The 13,857-nt window shown below is 37.1% G+C and overlaps 2 protein-coding genes across 2 annotated transcripts; one reads left to right on the top strand and one right to left on the bottom strand.

Moving 5' to 3' along the window:
• Window positions 1–1,795: 1,795 nt before the first annotated feature.
• Mcm10 (minichromosome maintenance 10 homolog) lies at window positions 1,796–10,193 on the bottom strand. Its single transcript, XM_022848857.2, has 18 exons — window positions 10,001–10,193; window positions 9,084–9,217; window positions 8,627–8,742; window positions 8,337–8,460; window positions 8,006–8,143; window positions 7,354–7,444; window positions 6,977–7,055; window positions 6,770–6,866; window positions 6,356–6,466; window positions 6,033–6,248; window positions 5,575–5,687; window positions 5,204–5,372; window positions 4,515–4,654; window positions 4,190–4,304; window positions 3,767–3,898; window positions 3,230–3,511; window positions 2,521–2,783; window positions 1,796–2,263 (listed from the first exon to the last, which is right to left on the bottom strand). The coding sequence occupies exons 1-18, from the start codon at window positions 10,008–10,010 to the stop codon at window positions 2,143–2,145; spliced, it is 2,451 nt and encodes an 816-aa protein (XP_022704592.1). The 5' UTR covers window positions 10,011–10,193; the 3' UTR covers window positions 1,796–2,142.
• Window positions 10,194–10,492: 299 nt separating this feature from the next.
• On the top strand, window positions 10,493–13,664 carry MED8 (mediator complex subunit 8). Its single transcript, XM_022848854.2, has 5 exons — window positions 10,493–10,742; window positions 11,595–11,756; window positions 11,869–12,051; window positions 12,350–12,543; window positions 13,347–13,664. Exons 1-5 carry the CDS (start codon window positions 10,722–10,724, stop codon window positions 13,585–13,587), a joined length of 801 nt encoding a protein of 266 aa, XP_022704589.1. The 5' UTR covers window positions 10,493–10,721; the 3' UTR covers window positions 13,588–13,664.
• Window positions 13,665–13,857: the final 193 nt, after the last annotated feature.

The following is a 13,857-nucleotide window of genomic DNA, read 5'->3' as shown; positions in this document are numbered from 1 at the left end:
CAAGGACTACATACGTCCTGAGAATAACTTTACTTGTTCTTATTTATTCGACAATTATTATATTCTCACATTTACAATTGTCACCCGTTATCGCTACTTTAGTCATCACCGTCGACGATATTATTGTTCTTGTCTATATTTCTGTATGGCGTATACATTTATTTGGTGTTATTTTTAGTTATTTTTGTTATTTTTTTTTTATTTATAGTTTGCAATTTGATAACCGCAGCAAACAGCTACAGAGAGTGTCTCTGTTTAAGAAATTAGATGATCACAATGAAGATTACGTAAATATGGTTCTACATGAAATGACAATCTATTTGCCATGCGCGTTTGGTACGCGTCCACATATTGTGGACGCGTACCAAACGAATTTCAAATAGCAGTTATAACATGTCATCCACCGAGTGACAGCGTCCGATTTTAATACGGCTACGATCCATCTAAACTGAAGTGTAAAGCTTTTTCTCAAATGTGTTTTTATTTTCTTTTGACACCTCCCGATGACTGTAGATATCGGTTATGTATATATATATATATATATATATAAGATGAATAGATTGTAAGAATCGTCATACATTTCTAGTACTTACGTGGCCTGTGAACCCACTGAGGACGGCATGGGACGGTCATGGCAAAATAATTTATTAACCAATCTGATTTCTTGGGCAAATAAAATTACGAATGCGAAAAACAAACAGTTAAAGTCGAAGAAGTATAATAATGCCGACAAATCAATTCCTATTTTGTCTTCGGTCAACTGGACACATACCGTATGCGGAAGATGCACTCTGCAGGCATGGTCGAACGCTGTACTGGAAAAAAATTAAGGTTTTGTTCGATTCGATAAATCCGGAACTGTGATCCTTTCCTACATTTTCGAATTGTCCTATGTAAAATTTGATTACTTTTAACTTTATAAATGATCGTGCTAATGTGCTATAATACCAATGTATATGTATATATACCAAACGAAAACTAAGTTGATCACGTATGCTATATATATATATGCAATAAATGTAGCATCAGAAATTACTTCGATATTTCGGATACTTAGTCAAACTGTTCACTCTCGTTGCAATCTGTTGGTGTTTATTGCTGGGACTTTGAGTATTGGTACAGAATCACCACTAAGGTCATGCCTAAAAGATGAAAACAATTTGTTTAGGAATTGTTGGGAGTTGCTTAGGAATCAATCTAAAAATTGATTATTAAGGGAGCGTTTTTTATAACTGCAGATATTTATATAAACTACTAAAAAGAAACAAATATATATATATATATACATACGACTAACAAAACGTAAGAATAGTGATAACGTGAACCGCGCTAAGCTGCGAATATATATTAACCATATACATTTTGATAAAACATTAGTAATAGCAATTAATTTCATTGCCGATGAAAACTAATTAAAATTAGTATTAAAGTAAAGATTACCAAACTTCCTATTTAGAATACAATGTTAATATCATTTAACTAGTGGTAATTAACGCTATTAAAAGAGACACCTTCTTGTGCGACAACAAAACTGTCTGTCCAAATTTAGCCATTTTCAATTGATTCCAATATTTAACTTGAATGCCATTAGAATTCGCTCCTTTAATGAAATATTATGTATATAAACAATGTTTTAAACTGTAGAACTGTGGAACAATCTAAGAAACATCATATCAGTTAGACTTATCTTTATCTAATAAAATAATATAGGTACGATAATCATAGTTGTTCATAAATTTCTTCTCAGACAATGTCTCATAATGGAAACACACCCTTCTATATATTTTTCAATTCGTTATTTTTTATTTTCACAAACATTGTAGTGAAATATTGCAGCATTTAACGTCAGTACATCTTCAAACGTCTTGACAGATAATAGGTTGTTTTAATGATTATTATCTTAGGCTTAACCTAGCTGCAGACAAAAAGTCTACAGCATAATTTCGAAAGCCACAGCTTCACTTTGCTTAGTGTGATATTTGAGTTGTTCGTGCAAAATGGCATCCACTGTACCACAAAACGATTTTTGCTCCACAATAATGTTAAGAAATAATTCATCAATGTATATTGTGTGACCACAAGCTCTAGTCTACTTATGTAGCATTAAGTCAGGCGTCAGTTCAGCCAATGATTGTCACGTGATTATATGCTGTCAATAAATTTTTTTTCCTGGCCTCGAAGCTGAAGAATCTCATAATCCATTCGAGGTCCCTCTCGCTCCGACCACATTGCCACTCGTTCCCACTCGGAGCTTTCGCAACGTCTGAAACGTGAAGCAGTAATCAACGTAGCACAATTTATTAACTTAAACATAGAAATTATTTCCGTTTGTGTAGTATTGAACGACTCTTCTTGAATCGCCAATCAGAAGTAGCTCCGAAGCAAAAGTCGTCAGAGCCATACCTCCATGTGTTGATGAACTGCAAATTGTCGATGTTTCCAGCGTTTCAGGGAGGTGATCTATTGGCCTACAATAGAGCGAGGATGACATTCTACAAAACAAGCTTGAAAGTACCTTACCTGCAAGGTTTGGATGGCAATTTGCAAAAGCTGATGGTACGATTCTTGCAGAGCAAGCAACGGAAGAAGCGTTTAGTTGCCTCGTGGGTCTTTATTGCGTGGCCTTGCTTTTGACAATAGTCCGAAGCTGCGACAGCTGTATAGCGACAAGTCGCACACGAAACCACCTTTACCTTAACGGACATTGTTGACAGCATTTTCTGTTCAAGCGCTTCCTTGCGTTCAAGCTTAGCGAAGTACGCCTCCTTTGCTGCTTCTTCGACCTATCACCCGGGAACGAAATAAGAACACCATTGTTGTATTCGTTTAAATGATCGATACGGATCATCATTTACGCGACGTAGGTCATCGATGCCAGAATATCACTTTATTTCTACGCATTTACTCAATGACGACACTAATGATAGAACGTTGCGGAAGATATTTCAAAAATGATCGAACATTATTTTAAAGCCAAAGGCGCACCGAAAATAAGGACGATATAGCGTTAAACGTCTGTGTACAATGACCGTAGTGAATTATCGCCATCCAGCCTCCTTTTTCTATGACAAAACCAAACTGAGCAACCTTGTAGGGAAACAACGACCAACTGATAATAAAATACGTTCTAAAAAACAAAGCATTTTGATACGCCTAATATAAACGTGGCTTTACCGCGTTTGCATTACAGGTAAGTGTTGTGTATTTTCAAATTGTCTGAAACTCTCACCTCGTCAACCTCGTGCTGGTGGGTAGATTTGCGAGCTAACATTTTCTTAACATCGTCTTCATCTACCTCTCTTCCTAAAACTATTTTCTTGCCTTTCGGTACATTGGCGCCATTTAAATTGTTTTTGACGTTTTTAAACTTCTCTTTGTCAGCTTCATCTGTTCCATTTTTATTTGCGTCTTCCACCTTTTGTAGCACTCGGTTCTTGTCTACCGATCTTTTAACGGCATTTGGATCTACTGCAGCGATCGCAGCTCCTTTTAGGATGCGTGCTGCCCGTAACTAGAGAAAGATTAGAAATTGACGAAGCGAAATTATGTGAATCTTACCACAGAGGATTAAGCTTTACGATTATTGTTGTGCTACTTGGGGTGTCCTATTGTGATATCGTTGCACGTATGAATATGCAGGACAAGGAACAATCTTTCAATATTAATGCAGTATCTACCCTGATAAAGTAAGCCTCCTAGTGACAATAAACTTTTACACATGGTATCATTATTTGAAGAATATATTTTATATTTAAATCCAGCTTACCTTGCTGTCCCCTTTAAGGTTGTTAGGCCCAAGTGAGACCATTCCCCCAGGACTGCCACTTAACTTTGGAGTCATGGATACCACCTGCTTGCGAAATGCATGTTGCCGAAGAAGTTCGCCAGGACTCATAGGCTGAGGTAAATAAAAAAAAATAGCAAAATTATTCATCATCTTAATAAACAAAATAAAAGGGTAAAATATTTAAATTAAAAAAGAAAGGGTATGAATATATATATTTGTTATAAATAAAGTTTGGTTTTTATCTATCTCTACTTTACACTCTCTCAAAATCACAGCCTAAGATTAATTTGCAGAGCTTATTGAATATAATTACAATGATATTAGTACCAATCAATATTACCAAATGTGATGTTTGGATTCGCTATTATTATGAATTTTAGCTTTTTGCAGAACGATTCAGACCTCTGAAATTATAACCCCGTTGGAAAGTTTTTGAACACTAGAAGGCGGTTCCTCCTTTCCAAGAGCGATTCGCATTAGACGAGCACCCGGTCCATGCGTTTTTAGCTGAGCTTCACTGGAAGTTGCTACCGCAAATTAGAATTACTACAATACCACCTTTTAGCAGTTTTCACTTAAACCAATATATTATATGCACTAAATCTTACGCTAACGAAGAAGTAGTAAGTTAGCTTTTGCGGTTTTGTTTTTTACCACGGTACCACTGATATCGGCAAGATACAGCTAATGTCCTGTTTGCTTAATATGTAAGAAAAATAGGACTGACATAAATTCGTCGGCGACGCTACTTCGACTGTTTTGAGATGAGGAGGCTGAAGAACTTGTCGGGCCAAGGCTGGGCTTCTTTTTAGCCATACTCTCTAGATGCGTATCAGCTTTACGTTTCAACTCCAAGTTAGAAAGGATCTGAAAAACAAAAATATAAGAAATGGAAAATCAAGGGTTTTGAACGCCTCGTTCAGTACTCGTAACAGTATTACGGCAGAAATGTGAGTTGTCCTTCTTATATTTGTATAATGTTCGCACCGAAAGTAAGCCATGGAATACAAAAGATAGAGATAATGATTTTTTTTTTAATTCAACTTACACCTTATAGTAGTCGCTTGTGAGAATAATATAACCTAATGGTAGATGTCAAATCACAAAACTTTAGGCGAAATAATACTCTATTTGCCTATAGATACACATCGCGCATACCCGAGTAAGCTAAATGAAAGATTGTTATTAAAAGGACAAGAGAATCCTTTTGAGCACGCCTTCATGACTGCGGAGCGGTAACATCGTAAATTTTTAGTTTGGCAGCTTTATTTCGAATTTGTGGGTAGTCTAGTTGATCAGCTTTATAAAAGCGTAGATGCCAAGATAACCCTATAGAACCTCCATGGAGCATGTATAGGTGAATTCACAGAAAACACTACAAGACATTGATTAAGACGTGAGACAGATTCTACTTACGAGTCGTTCCCTTTGCTTACGCTCAGCATTAGTCGAGCCAATTGGCCTAAGGGAAGCGCGCAACTCGGCTCGCGTCATCGAAGCTGCCATCCCCTTAGGAACGCCATAAACACCCCCGGTTGCTTCAAATACCGCCTTCCGAAGCCGACCTGGGTCCGCACCTGAGTAACTGTTCAGGGTAACAGACAAAATAAGACAAGATATCGACAATGACCGAAAGGCTAGTGCTTTTCTGAGGCCGAACCGAACCGCTTTATTCTGTAATCGGTAACGACGTGAGGTTATGTTTCAGGTCGGGAACCTCACTTTATTTCGAAGCGACGGAAATTGTTAGACGCGTCATATAGAATAGAACATCCTAAGGCTGATACCTGGACTGACACTCTGGTCGTTTACTGCTCATTTTCTGGAATTCAGCCTTAACGTGAAACACACAATAGGCACATTGTGATTTGTTAACAACGTTGCTGCATTTTTGTCCCGCCTGAAATGAAGCCAATAAGCGCTGTTAGTAGTAAGCAAGTTGATGACAAAACTATTATAAATTACAGCCACTTTCACACATGTTCTTATACGTGTTATGAAGCAAGATAGAAACTAAAAAAGCTGCCCTGCAAAGTACTCAGTTACAAAATCCAGACGTAAATTTGTTGACCGAAAATGCGTATATATTTATTCCATTTAAAAAAGCGCTCTATGCGTAAAGTTATAGGAATGCAAGAGTTCATTTTTCTGCCTGCCTAGGTTACACTGTGAACGTTATCGTAAAAAACATACGTATGTGAAAGTCAATCACTGAACAAGTTCTCTGCATATGAGTTCAACTCACCCTCGTTCTGCCTTGACAGGTTCCGTAATCCTGAGCGTCTCCTAATTCCAAAAGTTTGCCTGCATGATCAATTGATAGTGATGTATCTTGTGAACCCTCACGGTTCGGCAACATTCTAGCGTTCAGCAATCCAACGACTCGACCCTCTTGCAGACGTTGCCACAGCTCTGTGTGGACGTTATTGAACAAGAACAACTGCACACTTATCTCTAAATTCTGCGAAAGCAATCGTTTTCAATACAGACAAATCAATACACAAAAACATTAGTTCTGGTTGACAAAAAACGGACTTCACATACTGAATAATTTAACTTTACACATACTTGCAAATCGCCGAGTTTAACGACCGAAAATAGTTTGCCGCTTTTATTTGAAGACTTTGGATCGCTTTTATGGACAACTACAGCTATCGTCACCCAGTCCTCTTCGCGGTCCTGAAAGAGCCACAAAATGGAAAAAATTTAAGCAGAAATATGCAAACTTGCCACTTGCCAAAATAATAGCCCACGTCCAGCCACCGCCAGTGGCTGCTCCCTGAACAAAAACAAATGATAATCATTATAATAGTATCATAAACTAAATAAACAGACCTTTACACTGTACAAAAAGTTTCTCTTGACGAAGCACGGGTCAGTTTTGCAAATGATATATATAGGATGAAGGTTTTCACTACAATATCGTATTAGTTTTTAGTGTTAATCTGCAGGTTTCCTCCTTTTTTATTTTCACGTTCTCACCTTCATTTTATGAAGGTAGCTTCCGACGGTGGATATCTTGACCATCTTTCTACCAATCATTTTCGAGCGAAGAGAATCCGAAGAAACAACAGGGTTCCTGTTCAACAAAGTCTACTGTTGTTAGTCTAACACTATATTTTTTCATTGAGCGTTCGATGAGATTTTCTGTGTATAATAGTTCTGCTGTGAGAACTGCATAAGGCTAACCTGATTCGAATTCCTGAAAAGGGGTCGATTTGAATGTGTACTGCTTTAGCTGTAGCTTCTGCTAACTTTGCCTTTGACCCTATTAAAAGGAAAGAACATATAAACAATGAGCAGGTAATAATACAGTTCACCTCACCTCATTTGGATATCGATAGCTAAGTTTTGGTTAGTTATGAAGTACACAGAATATACGCCTAATATATTTTCAAGTAGGAGATACGTAAGCTACTTGCTGGTGCTGCTAATGGCTGTGTAACGCAATGGAGCTCTAGCAATTAATAGTCGAACAATTATACAGTTGAATATACATATATTCAGCTCTTTTTTATATATTAGAGAAAAAATATGTTGACCAAATTGCGCTAAGCCTCACTTACATCCATCCTGCTCGTTAGAGCTCATGTGAGGCTTGAACGGATTTTCCTTTTTGCGCCGGTCCGTTTCCCGTTTCTTCAATATGCTGTTTACCTGGTTGATAAAAATTAATGGAAAGAAGATTAGAGCCAAAAAATAGTCACATTAATATTTAGTGTTAATCTTAGTACTCGTCATGGCCGTGATATTTGGTGTATTATTTGTATGTTATTCTTTTCAAATTTAACAGAGTCTAATTCATTCTAGAACTTCTTGCAACTAGCAGATCTTGAAAAAACTGCATCAAATGGAAAACACTGAGCGCATACATCTAAGCCTAAAGTAACTTCTAAGTGCGAACACTTTCATAAGAAAACAATTGGAAAAAGTCAATATAACACAGATACGTATCTAAGTAAGACTTTGTGTGCAGTTCCCGTACAGACCAATTATCTACAATTTCTATGGTCAACCGATACTGACTAGTGGGGCCTTCACTGTCATAACGACAATCCTTACGATTTTTATGGTAATTTTCCAATATCCCATATTAGAAACCATTGATTCCAATGAAAATAAACCTGTGATGGTTTTCAGCAGGTAATCGAGAAAAAGCTAACTGCCTCTTATTCGCCAAAAAATTTAGCGACACAAATATTCAATGGTGTTACAAACTTCTTTTCCGGATGATGTAAGGGATTCATCGTCAGACGATTCACAGTCGGTAAGTCCCGTATGCACTTCAGAAGGCTTTGCAACACCATTGCGTGTTTCCTTGAAGATATTGACATCTTGCAGCAACGGTGCAGACTTCTGAAAAATGCAATGACATATATACGCTGTGTGAAAATGAATTATCCACATCATTGGAAAACTGAATGTTAAGCTATTGAATAAATTGAAAGTGTATAAAAGCACTTGGCCTGCCGAACAATACAGTTTAGCAATTATCTCTAATAATAATCTAGAACAAGTTTGCAGGTGTTCTGTGGCACAATATACCAACTTTTGTAGATGTGCTCGCTTCAAGAATCAACTTCTTGCTGGAAGGCGTAATCGTGCTCTGTTGACTTGTGGGAGATTTCGTGATGTTCACGCTCGGTAATTCCGACTGCTTTTCCTCGCTCTTACTGTAACGCAACACAGTCAGTGTAGATTAGCATTAACAAAAAAAAAATAATTAGCATATTACAAGGCAAACACAAGATAATACTGCTAAATCAGAAACCCCAACGCAACAGACTACAATTCCCACAAAAATGTTACGCATATAGCTTCTAGGTGATCTTGGTTTACCTTGATGATGCCAACTTTCTAGAAGATGGTGATTCTGTTTGCAAGGGGTCTCTTGACAATTTTTCCGCCGCCTCAAACGAACGTTCACCATTGTACTCTGGTCCCAAAGATTCTTCCTAATTAAAACAGTAATTTAGAGTTATATTCTGTTTAATTTAAACGAATTTCAACTGAGGCGTAAGGGTAGCTCAGTCTTCTACAAAAGCATTTTTCTGAGTACACACATAGATACCAATGTAAAGTAGACTTTTAATGAATATTTGCGTTAATGAAATGCAACTCTGTCTATTATTATCAAAATAATATTCTATCCAAGTTTCCAGAAAGAAACCTCAAGAAAAACAGCCTGCTTCGAGCATAATGCATTTCCATTACGGGTAAAGCAATGTTATACCATTAGCTAATGGGGAAGTCTGCACGAACCTTCGCAAACAAATAGAATTTTATCATCCCTCACCGGTTTCACTGTTTCTGGAACTGAAGTTTGTAGTTTTGATGAACTTCCCGTGGTGCCGTTGTTTTGGTCTGTCTCGATATCCCTCTCGAGCTCGTTGAGATCCTCGTCGATGAGAGCGGCAAGAATATCCATATCTAGAATTTGAATTGTCAAGTACTCAGCCTTTTGTTTTGGATGGTGAAGACGTTGAAATGTGCCTTCAAGCCCATAATGACTACAAAATTCCTATTACAAATGTTTAGGCAAGGGAGAGGAATAATAAAAGGATGTCGGTAATTTTTTATTATGTTGTAATTGTTGCTGATTAATAGAAATATTACCTTTTCCCGCAAAGGGTATTGCAGAATGACACATCCTACGTTGATGAAGAAACGCGTTAGCATAATTAACATACCTTTTTTTGAGTCAAGTTTTTTTTGACAGGTAATAACGCATCATTCCATTTGATCTAATTCAATGTTATTATTTTAGCTTGCTCGGTAAAATATTCAGAGATTAACAAAATATCTTGATTTTTATTAGTCGATGAATCTCTCATTTAAGCTATTGGAAACAGCTAGGACTGGCACGATGGCAGTCATTAGTAAATACATTTTGTTTTGCTTTACTTAAACGACATTACTTTATTAACTAATTTTACGTTGTGCAAACAAATCTTGAAATATCGCCAGCAGAATAGATTTTCTACAGATTTTGCCAGCACGGCGATTTGGTAATAAAGCAATAGATAGCTATGATTAATTCTTAAGACAAATTAATACTATCTAAATAGAATAGACTTTATTTATCCTATTTACTTAAGGCGTATTATTTATAGAATTCGTGACATAGCTGTGCCTAGCCAAAGAACATATGAGTAATTGCTATATATAATATAAAAAAATGAAGTTATTATCCTTGAGTCCATCTAGTATTACCATCATCCATAATTAGCCCAGCGCAGTTGGCCTCGAAAGATGGAGAAGTCACTTCTTTTGAGTGTAGGCGATTGTACACTGCAATTTAGCTTTCCGGAATCACGACAAAAACAAAGTTCCTTGATATGACTAACTCAAGAGAAAACCTAGCCTTTTGAAAGGTACTTTCTAGGTTCTTCCCGCCCAAAATGGGATTCGAGTAGTGCAGAAAACTAAATAATATTTCAAAACATTGATGATGACTCGCCAACCCGAACTTTTCTTTTATTAAATAATTTAGCCCATCAAAGAACTCATTCCTTTCGTACTATTTAAAATTAAATTCCAGTTAACGAAGAGAAAGCTGAGATATAATTCCAAGTCGTAACACCGGTTTTACATTATGCTCTTATAGTTTTTCACCAGCGATTGACGGTCCAATCTTATACAGTTCTGCTGCTGTAAAATCGTATTTGAGGGCTCCATTTCGAAACGCAACTGCCAAATCGCCCCATTATAGGTTTTTGCTCAGCAGCGTTTGAAAGCTCTGCGTCTATACTCACATCGGCATAAAACTCGTGTTTCAAAAAGAAGACGCTGTATACCAAGTACGGCTGATCACTGACGTTCAGACTGTTAGAAGATACTATTAGATAAACTGGTAATACTAACAAGTAATACAGTAGGATGTGTAGACATATTTACGTTTAACAGATGTTTCGTCAGACGCAAAAGTGCAACGATGGACAAAGAAGATAAACAGGTATGCTGTCGTTATGATTGATGTTTATTCTGTAGTATAGAAATGGCAAATTCCTTAATGAGCATTCTTATAAATTTCGGTTATGGCTCTTTAAACTATCGGCCAGTTTTCGATGCTGAACCTTCGCAAAGGCTGAATTGAAAAACTCTACATTGAAGATCTGTTTTGTATTTATGTGTTGTTTGTATGTATGTTGGCAGATTGCTGATTGTGAAGCCATCAATTATATTGTTTTCGATGCCATTGGCTATAACAGTGCATTTAACAAATATTACCTATATATGAAAATAGTTTTTTTTTTTTTTTTTTTTTTTATGTAGAAGTTAGTATTAAGTAAAGTGAAAAGGGTGCCTGAAAACTCATCGCTGTACCATGAGTAACGAGCATTTATTCTACCACAGTTTTTATCCATTACAGATTTGGGAACAGAAATCTAACCCTATGAAGGAAAGTCAAGTCAGAACTCGTTTTTTTTTAATTTTAAATCGTAGGCAAATTATAGTTATCGTGAAACAACTTAAAAAGCTCTATAAGCAAAAACTGTGGTCTTCACACTTGTAGTCCCTTAAGATAAGGCTGTTCATTGCTTACATTTGATAGGATATTCACACTAGCTGATAACATATGTACATATCTCGCAGGTGTTTGGTAACTCATCTTTCGCATTTATACATTAGCTCCTTTTGTCTTAATTGACCATATTTGTGTTCGTGTGGACTGCATATCTCGCGAGGCTTATCTCTAACCGAGCCTTGACAACAGTATGGCGCATTTCTATTATAGCCAATTAACCCTTTTAACGCTATAATTTATTTTTTTGTTTTATATTTTTGTTTCACTTTTCACGTTTAGGTGGATCAGGTTGTCGATGCTTTGTTGACTCGCAGCAACGATCTTAAAAACAACATCCAGCAGCTCATCTGGAGGCTAGAAAATGAATATGAAACCCTCCAGTGGCCGGCGGTGCTTGACAACTTCGCGCTTATTTCTGGACAGATGAACAACTTGCTGAAGGTAACACATATCAGTCCCTTCTATAATAATAATTTTTGTGAAGCTGTTATACGTACTTTAGATACGGTAGTTTAGTTACGTATTTATGTTTACAGATTTTTGTTTGTTCTAGGTTTTGCGCAACGATAAAATACCGAAGTTGCGTAATCGAATTATTCTACCTCTGCTGGTATCACCCGATCCCGATCCTGAACTTCAGCGATTGACTGAAGGTCGCGTGCCCCTTTTTAATCATCAAGCGGTGCCGGATTACTTGCGCACATTATGCGATCCGGAAATCGAGCAGGCTGATCAGGTGGGCCAAGTTGGAATGCTGAATGCGGTTCTAACAGACAACACCTGTGTATTCAAACCTTTCTAAATTTTTATAGATTCTCGCTGAAAACCTAAAGTTTCTTTTCTAATAGTTTTTCATTCTGTATATGTAAATTTTATGTTATTTCGAATCAGACGAAGAAACCGACTTATAAGCTTACTTATAAGCGCATTTCTACAACGTGTCTAGCATTATGAAAGACTTTTTTTCGTCTTCATTCTTCTCTAGTAACGTAAGCCAAATATTACAATTTTCTTTAACGTTCTACCTGTTACAGGCTATTTTGATGAAAGCCGGTCAGTCGCCGAATGACGGCTCGACAAAGCAGGTAGCCTCACACAACAAGATCTGTCAAAACGTTTCAGAGCTAATTCGGACCTCCCGAGAAGAGTGGGACATCGATACTTCGCGCGGTATACAACAAACATCTTCTGCGCCAGATACGGCCATGCTCATAGCCGCAATATCAAAGTAAGTTCAGTGTATCTCAAAATGTCGTTGAATCCGCATTTCAATAACGTGTATTATTTATTACCTTGTATTATCTTATAGATATTTCGAAAAAGAATGTATATAACAGGTAAAAAATACAGCGGTATTCACCCTGGTCAAACGTATCTGCCCGCTGAGCTGCTGACAATAGGAAGAACTCAGGGCAATCGTTCACAGCATTCCATATACCAGAAAGCAGCACACACAAAGCATGATTATATATCAGAAAGAATAGTCGAATCATGGTTGATCTAGCTTCTACTGATAGTTGTAATAATTTGAAAAAACTGCTACGTCGCAGCTAAAAATCTAACCCGAAATCATGCCTTATTGAGTCCACCATACCAGCAACATATAGACACTGAAACATCTTAGTTATGTTCGCATTTTAATCCAAGTAGATAAAAAAAAAAAACATTATATATATAAAGTGCTCAAAAACAAATTTTTCCGCCAACTGTCATTTAATGAATGGTATTAATTTTTTGTTTAAAACACAAATATTGTTATTTAGATTGTAATGATTGAAAACTTTAGTCCTTTAAGAAGCAACCTTCACCAAGGTAATAAGTTGAACTTATTGTTTTATAGATCCACACGGGCTATGCCGTATATTTTTTGCTAGATTTTATCGTTGCAAACATTTTGGTACTTACATAAAATGTTATTCCTACACGACATAGATTAGAAGTTCAAATACAGTGGACATAAATTCAAGCATTATTCGCCTATGTATCTGATGGACTAATTCGGTTGCACTTCTGCACTCTCTTATTTTACAGCGGCAAGCTTCTGCGCGGCGGTAACCAGGGTGGACCCAGTATGGGTGGCCAGGCTATGGGTACTCACAGTCCAAAGCCTATAGGCGCTTCAATTAGTGGATCTGTGGGTGGGGGTTCTGGTCCCGTCCCCAACCGAGCTATGAATGCGCCTCCTTCGGCCGGCGGCAAGATGCCCACGGCGACGATTAAGACAAATATCAAGAGCGGAGGCGCGATGTCATCGCATCCGTATCTACGATAACCGAACAGAAGGAACTTCAAACTAAAGTTACATTTGGCCAAACGCATATAAAAACAGCCAATGGTGACGCGGGATAATTATTATATTATAAGTTTGTATGAATTGTACGAACCCAAACTGCTAAGAAATGTGTATAGTATTTTGTTTGAGTGTATAGAGTTAAGAGCATGATGCCCAGCAAATGTGTTGCGCCTAACGAAAGAGATTGTACATTTTCCACTGTATAGATGATGTGGAGCCGATGATTGGTATTACACTCAGTATGAAGTT

The sequence above is a fragment of the Varroa jacobsoni genome, unplaced genomic scaffold (assembly GCF_002532875.2).
Source record: "Varroa jacobsoni isolate VJ856 unplaced genomic scaffold, vjacob_1.0 scaffold_1380, whole genome shotgun sequence".
In the NCBI taxonomy this organism is placed as follows: Eukaryota; Metazoa; Arthropoda; class Arachnida; order Mesostigmata; family Varroidae; genus Varroa; species Varroa jacobsoni.
The sequence above is the reverse complement of the archived record's forward strand: the minus strand, read 5'-3'. Positions and strand labels throughout refer to the sequence as shown.